A 20,892-nucleotide genomic window follows, 5' to 3' on the forward strand; every position below is an offset into this window, starting at 1 on the left:
AACACAGAAGCACTTGGAGCCACAGCTGACCCTCAGCAACTTGTAACATGAGCAGGAAATAGACCTTTAGTCCTGAAAGCCACCGACATTGGGGATTTTTGCTAGCACGGCATAACCTAGTGAAAGACAATTGACAATGAACCACACCTAAAATGATTCCTAAAACCTCTACGATGCCTGCTGACCATACCCAAGCTAAGGAAAGTTCTACAAACCACTCCGGGGTCCCCACTATGTTAAGAGAAACAGAATTCTGTGTTAAGGGAAAAGGAATAGAAAAGCAGTAAAGGGCAGCAGGAAATGAAGCATGAACCAAGAACACATCAGAGAAGCACAGTGACTAAGCAACAGTCCTGAACAAAGGAAGAAAGGCATGAATAATAAAGAAGCACCATAAATAACTAAGCATCACATGGAACCACAAGCACCACTAACAACAGGGCGGGTGGGGACAAGAAAGCAGAACACAAAGGCCATCCAGATGTCACAAGGACTTTAGGGAAGATGACTTCAAATAAAGAGAAGAAACATTTTAAATAATTTAGATATGGCCGGGCACGGTGGCTCACGCCTGTAATCCCAGCACTTTGGGAGGCCGAGGCAGGCAGATCACAAGGTCAAGAGATCAAGACCATCCTGGCCAACATGGTGAAATCTCGTCTCTGCTAAAAAAATACAAAAATTAGCTAGGCGTGGTGGTGCAGGCCTGTAATCCCATCTACTCAGGAGTCTGAGGCAGGAGAACTGCTTGAACCTGGGAGGCGGAGGTTGCAGTGAGCCGAGGTCGCCCCACTGCACTCTAGCCTGGGTGACAGAGTGAGACTCTGTCTCAATAATAAAAATAATAATAATAATTGTACTTCTAATTATATTATACAATTATATTTATATATTATATATCATATAATTATATTTCTATATAATATATAATTTATATATAATGTATAATATATAATATATTAATATAATATATAATTATCATATTTATATGTAACATAATTATATTTATATATAACAGTATATAATTATACATTAAATTATATATATTATATAATTATATATAATTATCTAATTATATAATTACTATTATTATTTAGATAAAGAGAGAAAGAGACCAAAAGGTGTTGAGGGGAACTGTGAATAGTTTTGTCTTAAAAGAAAGAAAAGTTTCATTCCAACATTAAGTTTTCTGTAGGGTGAGTCGTGTGCTTTCCTCCTCCCGAGATCATTCAAAGAGCCCAGTCAAGAGCCCTGCATTCCCTAAAAGACCACCAGTTCCTTCAGCTCTCTTCTACTTCTCCCTCCAGCCTGTTAATGTTTTTTTTGTTGTTGTTTTTGAGACAGAGTCTCGCTCTGTCACTCAGGCTGAAGTGCAATGGCAACATCTCTGCTCACTGCAACCTCCGTCTCCCAGGTTCAAGTGATTCTCCTGCCTCAGCCTCTCAAGTAGGTGGGATTACAGGCACGTGTCACCACACCCAGCTGATTTTTGTATTTTTTAGTAGAGATGGGGTTTCATCATGTTGACCAGGCTGGTCTTGACCTCCTGACCTCAGGTGATCCACCCACCTCGGCCTCCCAAAGTGCTGGGATTACAGGCGTGAGCCCACCGCGCCCGGTTGTATTAATGTATTTATGGTCCCTCCTTGCTGCCAGGTACTATGAAGTCACAAGGTCCTGTGTTTTGTATGAGAAAAGCATAAGGGATATGAAGCAATTTTAATACATATTAGAAATACGTATTGCATGCAGGGCCTGTTTTATGGGTCATTAGAACCCATGGCTCTCTGCATGGCGGTGTGACAGAAATTTTTTTCTTTTTTTTTTTTTTGAGACAGGGCTTAGGCTGGAGTACAGTGGTGTGATCTTGGCTCACTACAACCTCGACCTCCCAGGCTCAAGCAATCCTCTTGCCTCGGTCCCCCAAGTAGCCGAGACTACAGGTGTGCACCACCAAGCACAGCTACTTTTTGATGTTTAGTAGAGACGAGGGCTCACTATGTTGCCCTGGCTGGTCTCGAACTCCTGTGCTCCCGTGATCTTCCCGCCTCAGCCTCCCAGAGTGTTGGGATTACAGGTGTGAGCCACCTCATCTGGCCAAAAAGATTCGTTTTTCCTCCCAAACCAATGCTCTTACCTGAAATACGATAGCTACAGACGCAGCACATCAGGCCTCTCACCGCAGTGTGATTGCAGCGAGGCCACACCTCCTCGGGAGAAGCATGCCACTTCCACTGCAGGGCACCTCCTCCCAGCTGTGCAGCCCCCTTGGATTCTAATGCACCTCTCCTGCCTCCTGGCTCATGAATGCTCTGGACTCTCACTACTCAGATTTGTGGGCTCTGCAGGACAGCAGTATTGGCATCTCCTGAGAGCCTGTTAGAAGTGCAAAATCCCAGGTCCTACCCCAAAGTGTACTGAATCAGAGTCTGCCTTTCGGCTAGATTCCCAGGTGACTCCTATACACATGAAAGTTTAAATAGAGCTGCTGGAATGACGGCTCTTCCTGAAGTGAGTGTATTATGTCCCTGCAGTCTGTTGAAGTGGAAATACAAGCTAAGACTCTCAGGAATGGCATACTAGAAATTTAGCTCCAACATTCATTAGTTGTCTGCCCTAGAGCAAGTTACTTGACCTCTTTGCGCCTCAGTTTCCACCTCTGCAAACTGGGCATAATGATGCCTGTCTCAGAGGATGATGGTGAAGGTCAAATAACATATGTAGCTGCAGAGGAAGCACTGATAGATGTTAACTCCCTGGCATGCTGGCCGAGAGCAGGCTCTGCTGAAGGGGGAGTGATAAGGATAAGAAGCGGTGTAAAGATATTTTGAGGAAATGAGGACAGGAGAGGAGACCCAGCGTGGGATATCAGCCATGGTGAGACACTAGCTTAATTGGACTGCTCTTACGTGGCCCCCAATGCTTTCTGCTCTGTCTTTAAAATAAAGCAGAAGTATATTCAGAAAGGAGTTGGATGGCTAGGAATTGGGGCACACAAGGATTTACCTTCAGGACCCCCTGCCCCACAGCATGCTAATTATTTAGCAGCTGTGCATGATTTAACAACCATGCAGATCAGTCAGAGTCAGTGATCCCACTCCCACACAACATTTACTAGAAAACATCCCAAGTCTATTTCCCTCGGCATATACTGAAGCCTCCCAACACAGGGTCTGCAAAGGAATTATCGTACTGTATACAAATCATCCTATTAGACAATAGACTTCTCTGAAAAAAAAATCATATTAGGTTTTCAGGGCAAGTAGCAACCAAAAATTCTCACCAATACAGAATTACAAATCCAAACTAACCTTGACTTCCATCTGCCTAGATTTTCTTTCCATTATATTTGCAATTTTCTTTATTCACCAGTGTGAATTAATCAAATGCTCAAGAAAGACTGGAAAACACAGGCAACCCAGGATGACTATCCAGAGGCCAATGCATCTGATGCATGTTCATCTTTGCACATATTGGATTTAGAATCATGTGGCCTTTGTCATGCTATGGTGATACAAAAGATTGGCAGGGAGATTTATGTGTTTCTTAGAGTTTTGAAAGAGAAGAATTTAGCTTAAGTGATATTCAACTGCACTAAACTAAAATTACTCCCTATTGCATCAATGTGGGATGCATTTAGGCCTTGGGACAGTTAATGAATATGATCCAAATGAAGAAACAGCTGAGAATGGGGAAGCTGGAAGAGAGAATTTGACAGAATCACACCTGCTCTGTAGCAGGGAAAGAGTTGATGTTATAAGCAATTAAACTTCTTTCCCCACATTACAGAGAACTCTCAGCTGAAACAACTGTAAGTGACATCCAGTCACCTGTTGTCCCATTACAGGCATATCAGGTGATGCCCACATGCATGTCAGGTGATGCCCACAGGCCCTCCAGAGACCCTGCCTCTCAGGTGCCTTCTTCCCATTACAGGTGACACTTGGTCTCCAGAGCCTGTTGGGCTCAGCATGTTTCCATCAGTGACACATTCATTAATCTCACAGTTGCATACTGTGCATCCGAGTCCGTCACGCAAAACTCCAAAGCTTGAGGGGTATGTTTTCCTGTGTCAAAGAAAAACGGCTTCAGCATGAATAGATTTCACTGTTGAATAGCCTCCTCTCAGAAAAGGGCCCTGTATTTTCACTCGGACATTTTCTTTTATATAGATGAATCCAAACCACCATGCTCTCAACGAGACCTTCAAACCATCTCTGGAAAACACAGATCAATTTTTGTTCTCACAGATGCTGGGAATGGAAGACATAGAATCTATGCCCACCTCTGCCACTTACTGGCTGTGTGTCTCTGGGCAAAGCTGGACTTCACCTCTCTGGCCTTGTTCTTTTCATTTGTGACATAAATATCATAACACGAACCCTCCCTAAGGTTAATCAAATGAGATCAAGTGGGTGACGGCAGTTATGAAGGGCAGCAGTGTGCTCCGAGTGACCACACCGTGCAGAGCAGCAATAGCTTCACCGTTCCATGAGGCTCAATCTTTTTGAAATAATTGAGAGAGGAAGTGAAAAGACAAAGAGAAAGTAGCCCCCCCCCCCCCCCAGCCAGATTCTACCTACTGGTCTCATTAGCAGAGTTGTAACTGGTGTGGCACAGTTTCTGTTACACTTGTCTCAACTCAGCAGCCAGGCCGCTTCAGGTTATGTGCTCAGATCCACGATGTATACAATCAGCACACCACTCTCCCTCATACCGCACAAATTCTCTAACTCATCAGGGGCATCGACTTCGGGGTCAAGAGACCTCAAATCTATGTCGGACTCTACCACAATGTACTGTGGGACTAGTTAACCTCTCTGAGTCTTGAAATTTGGGAAGAGTTCACCCAGAAGTCAATTTAAAAAGATGTATCAAGAAGCTTAAGAATATTAATATCTTTTTCCCTAATCATTGCATACTGGAAAGCCATTTTAAGAACATAATTCTAAACAGGATAAAATGTTTCTATGTGCAAAGATGTTTGTCATAGTAATTAACAATAGCAAAAAGGAGGGACAATAAAAAGGTTTAACCTCAGTAGATCTTCTTTATTAAACTGTGTTCTATTATTTAAGATATTGATTTTGACTACTATGTAATAACATAGTAAAATAATATTGTTAAGTAAAATAAAAATCGGGGTTGCAAGATATACAAATATCTTAAGTCCTGTGCACAAGGAAGAAAGACTAAGAAAACTACTAGCCAAAATATCACCAAGAGTCATGCTTCAATGAAAATGGGTGATTTTACTTTTAGTTTTAATTTTTTCTGTTTATTGGTAATTTTTCAGCTTTCCTCTATTTTCCAAATATGCCTTATTGCTTGTTTATTATTTTACAAAGAAACTAAGCCTGAAATATAATACGAGGAGACTGAAATAGATGTCTAAAGTCATCTGTTTCAATGTTAAAAATATGTGATTAGGCTGGGCACAGTGGCTCACGCCTCTAATTTCAACATTTTGAGAGTCTTAGGCAGAAGGATCACTTGAGATCCTTCATGACAAGGAGCATGACAAGAGTTTGAGACCAGCCTGGGTAACATAACGAGTCCTCGTCTGTACAAAATAAAAAATAAACCACTAGCCAGGCTTGGTGGCACATGCCTGTAGTCATAGCTACTTGGGAGGTTGAGGTGGGAGCATCGCTTCAGCCTGCAAGTTCAAGGGTACAGTGAGCCATGATCTTGCCACTGCACTCCAGCCTGTATAACAGAGGAAGACCCCGGTTCTAAAAAGAAAACAAACAAACAACAACAACAAAAAAACACCTATGATTCTATAGTAGTTTCCAATGTAAAGGTCTGTGATTCTATAATTGTTAAAATAACTCACAGTTACACAATAAGAAATCATAAATAAAAGATGATGGCCATAGAAGGCTGTACTTAAACACAGGGAACCCTGATGGCTGTTGTCCACAGCACTCCCTGAAGTGACGGGTCAGGGTGTACCCAGGGTGACATGGTGATGAGGGTGGCTGAATATAAATCCTGCTGAGAGAAGAAGTCCAACAAAGGGGCCAATTGTAACAAGTGTGGCTCAGTGTTTATGAGCTTCATCAGAGCCGTCTACATAAATGCCAGCCTATGAAACCCTTTGTGTATGAATTGATTTGTACAGCGATGTTGGGCTTGGTCAGGAGGCTATTCTGGCATGAAATAATTCCATAGAAGTGAGAAATACATTTGTTCCCCATAAGGCTCAAAGTGATCTAATGGCTTAGAGGGATAATGAATTTTTCAAAACATTTTAAAAGCCAGCTCTGGGATGGCATTTTGATCTGCATCCACCACAGTGAGTTTATGTCTGGGTTTTCTGGAGACTGGAGCCAAGAGTAATGACACTTCGGGCCACAGTCCAGGGGTACCAGCCAAGTGGAAGCACATGATCAGTCACAGGGCCGTGACAACTGCTTTGCTTCATGGATGGCTTTATTTCAGGGTCTTGCAAAGCAGATTCATAATTAAATAATAGAAGAAAGATTCACCTAGGGAATGAAAGGTCTCCCTCTTGTTTATCTTCTGTGTCCTATATACATTTTCTAAGACTAAGCTTGCAATTTGCCCACCATCTAAAGAGAAAAAACGAGTTCTCTCAATGATCTTGGTAAACACTCAAAAGATAGAACAAATTCTGAATCAAAGCTGTAAATTAATCCACAAGAATCGGTTAGAAGACTGCCCGCCTTTCCTTGCAAGAACCCAGTCCTCCAAAAGGAAGTAGCTCCGGAAGTCTCTTTATATTGTAGCCAATGAAGGATGAGAGAATCATACCCCATAGTTTGACCAGGAGGTGTTGCATGAAAACCAAACCAGCTTACTAAGGGCCAAGGGAAATATTTAACTGTAAAGAATCAAGAATGGGGGACAGAAAGGGATTTACCCCTTCCTGTCTCCCTGGGGAGGGTCCCAGGGACACTGCCTTCTCAGGGAACTGCCAGGCACGTGTCCTGTCCTCTCAGACATACCCGTGGCAGGGAGCAGCTGATCTGTCCACATGCTGTGGCATTTCTATCTTCTCAGAGCCACTTGTGCTGGTCTGGCCAGCACCACTGACCGCTACAGAAAATGTGTCTGAGGAATGCAGAGAGGATCAAAATGCTTCCACCTCCAGGATGAGCTTCTGCCTCTGCTCTTGCTGGAGAGGAGGAAGCCAGCATGCACATTTCTCTTTTTGCACCCTTTCATTAATTTTCTGCAGGAAAAAAAAAGGAAAAAAAAAAATGACCAGCCGGGTACGGTGGCTCACGCTAGTAATCCCAACACTTTGGGAGGCTGAGGTGGGTGGATCACCTGAGGTCAGGAGTTCGAGATCAGCCTGGCCAACATGGTGAAACTCTGTCTCTACTAAAGACACACACACACACAAATTAGCTGGTTGTGATGGTGCATGCCTGTAATCCCAGCTACTCTGGAGGTTGAGGCAGGAGAATCGCTTGAACCAGGGAGGTTGGAGGTTGCAGCAGTGAGCAGAGATCGTGCACCACTGCACTCCAGCCTAACAACAGAGCAAGACTCCATCTCAACAACAACAACAACAATAAAAAGGACCTTAATGAATGAATGGGCTTACTTAAGAGAGAAAAAAAGTCACTCGTCCTAAAAGTCCTGTTTTTTCAACTGAGGGGAAGAAATAATTTCCATGGGTGGGAACTCTTCCATAAGAACCTTTCAAAGAACTGCAAGGCCATCAGCAGTCTTCCGGTCCCTCATGGGCTTGTCTCAGAGACCTTATTTTATACGTCTGTGGTCAGTGCTGTGCCTCCTCTGGAGTCAAGAACCAGATTTAGTTATCCACTGAGCATGGGAGTGGGGAGCCAGGCTGCTCACATCTTGTACGTGCTGAGGCCTATTTATGCCTCCCCACATCAGACTCACATTTCTGCACCATCACCTTCCATCCTGACTCATGATCACTTGTTATAAACCATGACGTTTCACGTATCTGGCTTCACTCAAGAACAAGGTCTCCTATGCAAGAGGCTTGTCAGACAACCAAAGCCTACCCTGCAAGCCACACTTCTTTTCTGTTGTTCTCTATGTTAATTATGTGAGTGGGAGATTTTTCTGAAATCGCTTATGCACCACACCTTTCTTCTTAAACAGGACACTAAGTTTAAATGATCTTTTCCCCCTGATTCTTTAGGGTCATTACTATGAGCATCAGATATGTACTTTATGTCAATGATGTTATGTCTGCCAGGGGCTGTGCAGGTATTTAGGATTATTTACCTGACACCAAATGGAATGACACCTACTGGGGGCCTGGGTCTGCTTCTTCTTTTTTTTTTTTTTTTTTTTTTTTGAGACAGAGTCCTGCTCTGTAGCCCAGGCTGGAGTGCAGGGGCACAATCTCGGCTCACTGCAACCTCTGCCTCCTGGGTTCAAGAGATTCTCCTGCCTCAGCCTCCTGAGTAGCTGGGACTACAGGTGTGTACCACCACACCCGGGTAATTTTTGTGTTTTTCAGTAGAGACAGGGTTTCACCATGTTGGTTATGCTGATCTTGTACTCCTGACCTTGTGATCCACCCACCTCTGCCTCCCAAAGCACTGGGATTACAGGCGTCAACCACTGTGCCCGGCATCGGATCTGCTTCTTATAGGTCCTGTTTGATTTTGGTTTTGTTTGTGCAGTTTCCCCATTGAAAGTCATCATCTATTACAGCCTCTGGCAGACACCTCCCTTTCCATCATCCCCTTCTGAGAAAACCAGGTTGGTGAACACTGTGTCAAAGTGCATATTAAATAATAACCTCAATGACGGTAGCTAGCATTCATGTGTTTTGCTGCGCTCCCAGCATTTCTGTGAATGATTTACAAGTATCATCTCATGAATAGCCTCAGAGATCACACTTAGGGAATTTTCCTGTGAGAAAAGAACTGATGACAGGTTTTCAATAATCAATTTTAGTTGCCTTTGCCCAAGTCCCAGTTTTGGGGTGACTTTGTGTTGGCTGACGTGCCAGGGAAGTGACCGTGGACATAAGAACTGTTGTACTTACAATGCATCCTGTCCTGAATTGTGGAAGGATATTCAGACTTGCTTCCTTCTTGAATCTTTTCATGTCTTTCTTTTCTCCTATCTCCCTGCCAATTCTGCCTCCACCTTCCTTCTTTCCTTTCTTCCCCTTTTCCTTCACTTCTATGTGTATCTTCACCATAATCCACAGTTTTCTGGGGTGCTGCTAAACCAGCAGACTGGAGAGCCAAAGTGGACTTGACACAACCGAGAGCTGTGTTCTAACCCTGGATCTTCTCCTGGCTAGACCCCCTGATGTCGGTCAGTCCATCAAAGTGATATTTAAGGCCACCAACAAGAGAGTGGCAACAGTGAAGACACTGCGAAACCAAAAGTTGTGCTAATAAACTTGGTGGCAAATAAGAGGCATTTAAACTCTTTTAAAAATGCGGTCTTGTTCTTAACAGTTCACCAAATGCCCACAGTATTTCTAATTACTCTGAAAGCTAGTCACACACTCTCTCCTCCAAATCGTTTATCAGTTAATTTTCTTTCAAATGGGCATGCAGTGAGAATCTCACAACTTATTCAATCTCACAACTTATTCAATCTCACAACTTATTCAATCAAATCACAGATGGCCTAACACCATGTTTTTCTCATAGCAGGATTTCAGTAACATTGGTTGATATTCTGCTGTCCAAAGGATTTTAATATAAAACAAGCAACACAGAAGAATGAAACCCTCTTGGGTCAACATGAACAATGTATGTGCAATTTCACTAACTTATCACTCAGCCCTCCTATAAACCTATCAAGCTGTTCATTTTTAATTTAAGGAGAATGAAATGTTCCAGGAGATCTTGCAGGAAGAGGTGCCTATGGTATGAGGAAGGAGGTCCTAGAATTGAAGTCAGGTGATCTGGAAGCAAACTCCAGCTCTACTCTTTATGGCTGTGCAACCTTGGGCAAACTTCTGGGTTTTTTTGTTTTTTGGGTTTTTTTGAGATGGAGTCTTGCTCTGTTGCCCAGGCTGGAGTGCAGTGGAGCAATCTCAGCTCACTGCAAGCTCTACCTCCCTGGTTCAAGCAATTGCCCTGCCTCAGCCTCCCGAGTAGCTGGGATTACAGGCGCATGACACCACACCAGGCTAATTTTTTTATATTTTCAGTAGAGACGGGGTTTCACCATGTTGGCTACACTGGTCTCAAACTCCTGACCTCAGGCAATCCACCCACCTTGGCCTCCCAAAGTGGTGGGATTACAGGCGTGAGCCACCACGCCCAGCCTGGGCAAACCTCTTAACCTCACTGAACCTCAGTTTCGGCAACCACAAAAGGAGATTAGTACCCACCTTACAAGATCATTGTGGGAGTGAAATGAAATTTTAAAAATATCTCATAGAGCTAAGACAGATATTCCACAAATTCTAACTGAATTGCAAGAGAGCTAAGAATTGTTCCTGTTTCTGTGAAATGTAAATAGGACGTCCTGGCTCTTGTCCGCTAGTGGTCTTTTCATGTTTTTATTACTGTGGATGGAGATCGTGTCCTCATCTCAGGCCATACACACATGCAGCAGCCCTGTGAGGCCAGTGCTACTACTGTTCTCATTTACAGATAACGAAACTGAGACTCGGGGAGGCTAAGAAACTAAGATTGTGCGACTAGCAAGTAAAAGTGGCGGGGTTAGGATTTGAAATTAGGCACTGGTTCCACATGATTAGCCACCCCACTGTAATGCCTTTAGGGGGCAAGAAGTGGGAAGGCAGACAAAAGTCTTTCTAAGGGTCTCCTAAATCCACAACTCATACTCTAGGAACACCTCCCAGGATCTGATTTAGGGCAGGCTGCCTCTGCCAGGGGCTGGCTCACAGTTCCCAGTTTATGGGCTCAGATGTAAGAATATGTGGCTACTGCTGCTCCCAGGGAGGTCAGCAATCATCGAGGATGAGAACACAGACAATCTTTGGACTGTGTTGATGTTTCCTTTCAGCTACTTATTCTGAAGTCCCACACTATATTCTCTATTACTAAAAAAAGCTAATTCTCAAATTTGAGTAGATGAACCCTGAACTAGGCCAGACTGGTCGCCAAAATATACTCAAGATCATATATATTATTATAAGATGTATTTATTTATTCTCGCCCGTAACCAAAAGGATAACCCACTTACAATAAAAGTGCATATACATTAAAGTAAAAAAGATTCAAACAACTATAATGAGATTAAAGCTAAGTAATAACTATTTAAAAAAAAAAGAAAACACAAAAAAAACCTTAGTTCAGAAATCCTAGGCTAAGAAAATGAAGCACCAACATAGCTTTAAGCTTCCTGGAAGCCAAAGCAAGAAATATCAAATGCATGGAGCCAAAGATATGCAATTTTCCTAGACATCATCCATTCAAAAAGACTCTGGCATTACAGGCTAAAACAAATACCTGGGAAAGTCTGGTCACATCCAGGAGAGTTAGATGAAGTGGAAGACCATGATCATGCTTGACCACAAACAGTCCCACTGGCTGGATGAGAGGTCTGACTCAGGATCATGCATGGGTTTACCCCACACATGAGGTCTGCAGTGCCAGGGCTGGACAGGCAGTCTGGAATGCCTAATCTTTTCTCTCAAGGACTCTGAACAGCTTCCCTGCCAATCTCTCTTCATGATATTAGCACTGGGCAAGGGGCAGCAAGAGAATAGGCTGGGCTGACTTGATACAGTGGTTGGCCTTGGGGGAGCCCACTTCTAGTCTTTGAGCCACATGGAAGAGATCCTATGGTTCCAATGGTTCCACTGTCGGCTGATCTACCCAGTGCAGTTTTGCAGAGGCTTTCAGTGCCCCATTCCTCTCCTCTGCCTCTCTCCATTCATGCTTTAGTTCAACCAATATTTACAGATTCCAAGCAGTCATGCATAAAAATTAGATTTTTATTTTGTCATAACATTTTGTATTAAGTAGTTACTGTGTGTGAAGTACAATATGGTGCTCCTTGACTTTAGTGTCCTCCACCTTCTTCTAGCAAATCAATATGGCTTCCTGCCTCCCGGCACAAGCCCTTCTTCAGATTCAGACCTCCCAAAATCTAGACCTGGCCCTCCGTTTATTTATTTTTATCGAGCCACTACAATGTGCCATGTTTCGTGCAGGACTCTTGCCTTTTGGGTTTATTAATTCTAAAAACACTCTTTGAGCATCAGGTACTGCACAAGAACCTGGAGATACAATGGTGAGCAAAATGGCACAGACCTGGGTTCCTACTCTCACCAAATTGGCATTAATCGAACAAACATGCCCAATAGAGATACAATGACAAGCGGAAATAAGTGATCTAAAAAATTACCAAAAAATCTGACTTAGACTCAAGGAGTAGGGGAGGCGGCTCATTCAGCAGTCTTCTCTTCATCTAACCTAAGAGGCAGGAGTTATTTAAGCCAAGGAGAGCAGGAGGAAAAGCCAGAAAGAAGCTGGATAGCAGATCAGGTCATGCTAAAAGTGTATCCATTCTCCTAAGAACAATGGAAAGTGATGAGGAGGTTGGTTCTTTTTTCTTCTTCTTCTTCTTCTTTTTTTTTTTTAAGGGAGGGTTAGGAAAGGTGTGAAAGATGCTTTCAAAATGATCTCCCTGGAAGCAGGGTGAAAGCAGTTTGCCAGCCATTGTAGTCATCTGGGTGACTTGAGGATAGGGTGGGTTAGGGAAGTGATGAAGGAAAAGGAAGTTTTCAGCTGGAGAAACTGATGAATAACAATGCCGTTCACTAAGATAAGGAAGTACAGAAGAGGAAGGGCTTGGAGGCAAGTGGAAAGACCCACCATCGTTCCAAGCTCTGTGCTAAGGGCAATGGGTACATCATTTTGGCTTTGCAACAAACATGCAAAGTAGGCATCATTATTCTATTTTTCAGATTAAGAAACCAAAGCTGTGTTTATCAGCATGATTATTCTAACCCAAGCTTCATGGGTCTGATTTTCCAGGGTGATCTACAGCCCAATTAGTCTCATAAGAGCTACCAAGAAGAAAGTTTCCCCTGGAAACCAAAGTCCAAAGCCACAGGGCTCAGAAAGAAATGGATCTGGGACAATCCTAGAGATTGTGAGTGGGCTACTTTAAGACCCCTGAAAGGGTAGCCACGAATGACTACATGCAGGTTGTATACTACACAAACTCAGAGGGCACTATTCATATCACCCTGCATAGGAATGCTGCCTCCCGAATACATCAGCCCTCCCCAGTTTCCTTTCAAAGAAGACTTCAAACTCCAGGACTCTCCCATAATCCCCAAGGTTCAAGAAAAATCAATAACTAACGTTGCATGCCGTCTCTCTCGTCCCCTGATGCTTTTTCCTCTTTTGCAGCCTTTATCCAGACCCAAGTATTCTTTCCTCATTTTTCTCACTGCTCAGGTAACATTCACAGAGGGACAGGTTCCCTCTACCCCCTCCCTGGAGGAATAATACCTCCATCACCAAGCCATTGCTTACAGGAGTTCCCCAGACCAGTTCACCAAACTCACAATTATGTTAATATCTGCCCAAATACATGTTACATCAAAACAAACAGGTTATACCAAAGCCATCAGCGGTTTACTTAGTTGACAAAATAGTCCCCAAACCACTGTCTAAAGGGTGACCTTGCTCACCTGATCCCACGTCCTCCAAGGCCCAAGGTGCTGTCTGAATCACAGGGAGCACCTCTCTTCCTGTGAGACAGATTGATCCACTCAAAGATCTGTTTACACTAAAAAAGTGTGGTTCTTCTCCGAAGGTCCCAGGGCTGGGACAATCCGCAGCTGTTTGTCTGAACGATCTGGCAGTGAGAAATGAAGCTAACTCCAGGACCAAAGCAATCAAGGGTTCATTTCTCATCAGCCCATAAGCGAGGGGTATCACATTCATGGAAGTGCTTTGGATTCCTGAGTTTCCTGCTCATGAATGCTTTGGCAAGAGGCATGATCTCAAGAGCACCTGCCCTGGTTTGCAATGGGGCAGAAGCTGATCCCACGGTCTCTGACCAGAATGAGCTCAGCTCTTGAAATGAAACAGCTCTGCAGGCTTCTTCATCATTACTAGTCCTTGCCACAGCGGCCCTTTAAAAGGCGTGAAGCATTTACTTTAAATATCCTTTTTATTGACATGCACAACCTTCTTCCTATGCAAGAGGAAATCAGGAAGAATATATTCCTTCAATTTCCAATCAAGTCGATTATTCTGCAGACATGCCGCAGTCTTTTTCTTTCTTTTATAAAACCCCATCTCCTATAACCACTCTAATGCAGTTGTTCATTTAGAGTTTTGAATGTGCTTTCTTGTCCCTATGCCACATATCACAGACTATGAGCTGACATTCAAGTCACCCAGAATTTTTCTTCTGTAGAAGTCCACATATCAACTAATACCTACTGCAGAAGTGAGCCCTTCGTCCGCAGCTGTCACTGCTGAAGTAGCAGATGCATCCTCTGGACTGCAGTAGTGACTCTCTCCACCTTCTTGTTGAAAACAGCATTCCTGGGACACTGATGTGCCCTGTATCCTGCTGGTGACAGCTGACAACATCCCCACCTCCCCCCAAACCCAAGACTGGCTCATGACCTACATCATAGGGCATGTGGGCTGCAGTGATCTCCACCCGTTAACAGCTGCTAGACTTGCATCAGCTCGGGGTGTCTGGGCAGTGAGGGAGGCTTGGCAGCAGGGGCCCAGTGTGGGGACCCTGGCTTCCTGCCAGCCAGAGCCACAGAACTCTCTACCCATCCCCAGGTGATTCCTCATGTACTTCATTTTCTGCCCAAACTTCATGGGAACGTGGACCATTTACTGCCATGAGACTGTCCTTGTCCTGAATACTCTCCTGAGCTGATCACTGTGAAGTTGAGGGGCATTTCCCAAATCACACCATAGAGCGGGGAGCCCTCATTCCCTACACTCCTTCAACTTCTCTTACCATAGAAATGATGTAACTAAGAATAGAAAGCATGGCTAAAACCTAAGGACTGATCTGGAACTATAGGATTTGATTTCTGCAACTCTGAATGGGCAGGAGAAAAAAGAAAATACGTTTGCATTCTCATTTCTAGCTCTAGTAGTAAGTATCCAAACCAAAAATATGGCTGGATTCTCACATCAAGGAAGTGATTTCAGCTAGGAAGCACCACTCTTTGATTACCATCTCAAGCTTGGGGGGCTTGCTCTCAGATTGCTTATCCTACTGTTATTAATGTTTTAACAATCCTCATGTCAATTCCATATGTGTCATTCCTTGTTTGTCTAGAAGGGAGCATTTCCGGAGACTGCTTGGAAGAAGTAACTACCTCCCTAGCCGTGCTCCACCTCCAACCAAGTTTTTCACAAATATGCTCCAGCCCCCAGCCTGTACTAACCAGGCAAAAGTCAGGCCCACATGAGAAGCATTGGAGCCCCAGGAGGAGGGATCCCTCTGAGGCCACACCTGGAGTTTACTTTTGCATTTCTGATAAATACTGAGTATTCTCAGGAGGGAAGGAAAGGTATTAGAAAGGGTGATTTAGGGAAAATGAGGATGGGATTATGTCAGTGAATCTGCCTCAGTTTAAAGACTAGCAGGACTAGACCGGGATGAAAAATAGAATTGAGAGTGAGCTCCCAATTCAATGGAAATCAGCTCCAAACTACCTGATCAAAATTCAGAATATCTTTTTCCTTCAAAGACTTCCGTTCAACCAAGGGTCTGGCCTAGAATAGCAGAGCTTTCTCCCTCCTTACAATGACAGATGAATAATAAATGTTCCAAGTCAGAAAAAAAGACAATTTTTCCAACATTTTGATTATTGGAGATTGTATCCATGGCTAATAGCAATTCCATTTTGCAATTTAAAGTGCTTTTTGCCTATTGGAATTAGCTAGCCCCAATGATGATGAGGTTTTGTTAGGACTTTGGAAGAGTCATTAACTATTTCAAACCATTAAAAAATATATATAATGCCTACAGAATATCAAAGCAATTAAGTCAAATAGGAAAAAAAACCTAGCAATTAGGCTTTTTTTTTTTAAGGTATCATATAGCTAAACTTCTAAAGAAAAACATTAAAAACATAACTCCTAAATTCTAATTCTGGTCTAATAAGGCTTAAGTAAAAATCAGCATGATAAATTTCTTCACCTTAAAATGTTTTCCAAAGGATTGGCTGAATTTTAAAAAATCTTACTATTTTATTTTATTTTATTTTATTTTTGAGACCGAGTCTCGCTCTGTTGTCCAGGCTGGAATGAAATGGTACAATGTCGGCTCACTGCAACCTCTGCCTCCCAGGTTCAAGCGATTCTCCTGCCTCTGCCCCCCTAGTAGCTGGGATTACAGGCACACGCCACCATGCCCAGCTAATATTTGTATTTTTAGTAGAGACGAGGTTTCGCCATGTTGGCCAGGCTGGTCTCGAACTCCTTACCTCAGGTGATCCACCCGCCTCGGCCTCCCAAAGTGCTGGGATTACAGGTGTGAGCCACCACACCTGGCCAAATCTTACCATTTTATTATAAATAAATTTCCCACAAGTGAATGACATTGACTTAATTTTTTTTCTCCAAGAAAAAGGTTATCTATCCTCTAAAGGAGAATGTTATCTACTACTATATTTGAGTGTTATATATTAAGTAAAAATCTTATTACCTAGAAAATGTAACTTATCAGGAGAAATATGACACTAAAAGTGACCAAAACACCTTTGCTGTGGCTGGATGTGAAAGGTTAATCATGATTTCTAGCAAGAAGCTTATTCCAAGAAAAAATAAAATAAGCAGTAATTGTTCTGGCTAAGACATGAAACTGGTAACAATATTTCAAACAACCGCTTCTCTTTCCTGTCCTTTCTTCTAATGATGTAGAGCAATTGCTCATCTAATGAAGGGACTCGGTAAATAAATTACAGATTACTTTCAACTGATTACACGGAAATAGGGAAATTTCCATTCCAGCAACTGCTCCTCAGAATTGAGAGAAACCTCTTGCTCATATCAGACCCCACAGTCTAAATGTTTATTGCGAGAATACTGATAAAGAAATGTTACGGGAGTGAAAAACAGATACAGCCCAGAACTCTGCGTTTGTCATTGATTACCATTTTCATACACACACACACGCACAGTTGCCAAAATTGTCTTTCATTTTTGAACATTTCTCCTTCATTACTAGGTAAAGAACAGAACATGTATACTATCAGAAATGCCAAATACGTAGTTGAGTTTCAGAAATTAGTATTTTCATCCATGTGCTCTAGTAAAGAAAAGGGTCAATAAACAACACAGAAATGATCACAAACTTCCTCAACTCTGAAATCTCCACAAACGTTCAACTCTCTGGGAGCTTTCAGGTAGAAAGTTCTTATATAAGCACTTATCAACTTTAATGGTCTTTTTCAAGATACTTACAGTTAGACCATTGTAAGGATCACACTTCTGTCTGCACTCCGAATGGTAGTTCAGGCAACTTTGGGCCCTCCCTTCCTGTACTGCCTTTGTTGTGTTAGGGTAAATGAGTTACAGTAAGAGCCCTGCAAACATCCTGCCTTGTGATTAAAACATTACCTTAATGCAGACTTTGTATTTTGGCTTCTATGAAGGCTTAAAGGTTAAAGGCATCATAAATTATGCATTTCTTTCTATGCCAGGCCTGTAAAAAGTGCTTTTACAGTTCATTAAAGATATTGCTTCTAAATGAGTACAGGCTTTTCTTTTTTTTTTCTGCCAAAACAGAAACATTTCCATTATATTTATTACTGCTGTGCTGGAGAGCCAAAACAGTTTGGAATTAAGAAACTGCTAGAGTCTGTGGTTCCAGAATGTGTAGCAACTGTTAACATACACAGTGGAGTTGCCCATTCACTGTTTGGACAGTGATACGGTAAACATGGGCTAACACACAGGTCTGCTCCCGGGAGAATGATGGTCTGGTAAAGCCCAGAACACCAACAGTTAGAGTTTCCCCTTCTGCCTCTGCCCCAGTTTACAGATGTGAACAGGAATTAACCAGACACAACACACACTAGAATGTCCCTAACTCCTGCAGTGGAGCAAGCTCTATCCTGTGGATTCTCCAGTACCACACATGTCCTTCCTACCCAGCACTCTGACTTCCTCACTTTTGTCACCTCCAGCTGAAGTACAGTCCTAAGAGTCTTTTTTTTTTTCTTTTACACTTACATGCAATGCATCTGCAGAAGGCTGGGCTCTTTATCTCAAGGAAGACCACACCCATTTTTCCCTTAGCTTTCAGGAGCAAACTGCCGATTTAGGGACCGAAGCTGGACAGAAGCGACCCAGCTTCAGCCAGGCCACAACCTCCCTCAGCTCTGCACCTCGTCTGGTTGCGGGGGAGGATTCTGGAGACAGATTGCCAGCTTTAAGAGCCAGAGTTCCAGAGATTTCTTCCAGGAGACAGCCCGCACACCCTGACAACTCCGTGGCAAAGTTGCTTCTTCCTCCTGTGCTGCAACACCTTTTCCTCTCCACCTTTCCATCAGCATACGCGCGCGCGCACACACAGCCTTGCTCACTCAACTTACCAGTTTAGATTTGGCGCGTTGCAAAAATTCTTCCATGTCGTGGCTGGGGGTTTGGGACCCGGGTGCTAGGAGGGGCGCAGTGGAAAATCTCGGCACAAGGAAGAGGAGCGGGGTCCCGGGAAAGTGGCCCGCCGGGGCGCAGCGACCGACTGCTCCCTCCTGCCGCTCGGAGGCGGCTGCGGCTGAGGCTGTGCTTGCGCCCTCGGCCGTCTGGCCCCAGGGCTCCCCGCCCCACCCCTCGCCCGGCCGCCGGCTCTGGGCACTCGACTCTGCCCTAATAAGGAAAGTGGGTGTGCCGCCCGGGAGCCCCGGGGCGCGCCGGGCACGCTCTCTGGCACGCGCCTCCGGGGCCGGGGCGCGTGGGCGGAGGTGCAGGGGTATGGCGAGGGACTCCTCCGCCAATCGCAGGGCCCTGCTGCGGCCTCCTGACGTGGCGCGCCGAAAACTGCTGCAACCATGGACAGCGCCCAGAAGTGCGAGCCAAGTGCAAGGGGCTGCTGCAGAGGGAGGCTCTGCCGCAGGCACCGCCGCGGTCAGCGGGGGAAGGTGGGAAGAGGGAGACGGGTCCCAGGAGAGCCCCCGCCTAGCCCAGCACCTCACTGGCTGGCTGGCGCGTTACGGAGCTCTCCGGCGGTCACTTAATGAGCTGGTCGGCTGGACTGGCCAGGGGAGGCACTCAGCTAGATTGGCGTGGGAGGGACGGGGAGGGAAAGAGGGGGAGTTACTGCTGAGCTAAAAGCAGTACGACCTTGATGGATAATAATCAGAAGAGCAGGCTAGGAGGTTGGGCGAGGCTGCGTCTTTCCTCCCTACCATGAAAACATGCCCACACAGCAATGGGCATCCGCAGTTCACCCAAACGAGGTGCCCTTATGTCAGCCCTGGGACTAATGCGTAGATACATCCTTCTGCAGTTCCCATCCACTGACATGTACCCTCAGGGAAAGCTAGGGCAGTAGAACCTTGCTAAGGTGAGGTGCAGTCTGCAGACCAGCAACATCAGCATCGCTGAGCTTACGGAAACGCAGAACCTCAGTTCCCTGCTCCTACTTGCCAAATCAGAATCTGTGTTTCTATGAGATCCTCAGATGATTTCTATGCTTGTTAAAGTTTGAGAAGTACTACAATGAACAATTGAACTTATATCTACATACCTTATTTTAAACCATGGAGTTTTGTTGTATGTAGCTTTGTAGGGTCCCCAAACACACTCCATCAGGCTTTCTCTGACCTCTGGGCTTTTGCACACCACCTGTAAGACCCTTCCAGCCCTTGTCCCAGCCCCCAGCTTCAGCTGTCCTAGAGAAACAGCCTCAACCCTGACTGTACAGTAAAATCACATCGTAATCACCGGAGACTTGAAAAAGTACTCATACCAGGGCTTTATGCCAGTCCAATTAAATTAGTATCTCTGGGCGTGGGGTCACAGCATTTTTGTGGAAAATGACCCTAGTGATTCTAATGTGCAGTTCAGGTGTGATGTTCTGGTTCTCAATGAACTTTACACGTATCTAAATCACTTACAGGGCTTGATGAAACACAGATTTCTGTGCCACATCCTTAGAATTCTTAGGTGTGGCTTAATGGGCCAGAGAATGTCCATGTATACAATCCCCCAGGGTTTGCTGATGCTGCTGATCCAAAAACCACACTTTGACAGTGAGTGGCCTAGAAGTTCTCTTTCTCCAGGAAGCCTCCCCAACACACTTTTCCCTTCCCATCCCCATACTGAGTTGGTTGCCCCTTCTGTATTCCCTCATAGCAACTTACATTTTCCACTCTGCTATAAATTGCATAATGATTTGTCTGTGTCCTCCACCAGGCTGTGAGCTCTGTAAAGACAGGGACCTTGCCTGTCTCATTCACTGATGGATCCCTAACATGATGTATGTTCATGTCATATATAGGTCCTCAATAAATATGTTTTAATGAATAAAGATACATATGGAAGGGTTTTCTTGCTTTGTCTCTCCTGTCTCAATGTGTGTCTGTCTGTTTTCCTGTCTGTCTCTATGTGTATGTGTGTGTCTCATGATCCAATTATTTTTTATTCAGAAGGATCCAATGAAAACAGATCAGCAGAGTCCACAGATCTGATTAAAGGAGAGTGATAAGAATATTAAGCTCCAGGTGACATTCAGGGGAGGGCTATATGGAAGCTGGAGATGCTGTCTGCTTTCTGTACTGACTTAAGTAATTTAAAACCAACCAGGTAAAGCAAATGTTTTGTCAGCCTGTAAATCTGTGAAGTTGCACACAATTCAAGTAAAATTACTGAGAAAAATTCTTGAGAATGCCTTGCCTCTGACTTCACTGGGGAATTTAGCAACAGTTACATAATACTGTTTTATTCCTCTAGCTTTGGCTTATAAATATTCTAGGTAGGTATCACA

General features: G+C 44.0%; 1 protein-coding gene across 6 annotated transcripts in view; it reads right to left on the minus strand.

The window, feature by feature from the left end:
- Positions 1–18,787, minus strand: part of PRUNE2 (prune homolog 2) — a 293,604-nt gene extending 274,817 nt beyond the window's left edge. For 3 of the 6 annotated variants that reach the window (XM_025358682.1, XM_025358685.1, XM_025358684.1), the window contains exon 1: positions 18,500–18,653. In XM_025358682.1, coding sequence (XP_025214467.1) covers positions 18,500–18,535 — 36 coding nt within the window. In that variant the 5' untranslated portion in view covers positions 18,536–18,653. Of the gene's footprint in view, positions 1–18,499 lie in introns of all 6 variants that reach the window. The other 3 variants (XM_025358683.1, XM_025358681.1, XR_003115889.1) reach the window with 2 other exon arrangements.
- Positions 18,788–20,892: the final 2,105 nt, after the last annotated feature.

This window comes from Theropithecus gelada, chromosome 15 (assembly GCF_003255815.1).
Source record: "Theropithecus gelada isolate Dixy chromosome 15, Tgel_1.0, whole genome shotgun sequence".
NCBI classification, from domain to species: domain Eukaryota; kingdom Metazoa; phylum Chordata; class Mammalia; order Primates; family Cercopithecidae; genus Theropithecus; species Theropithecus gelada.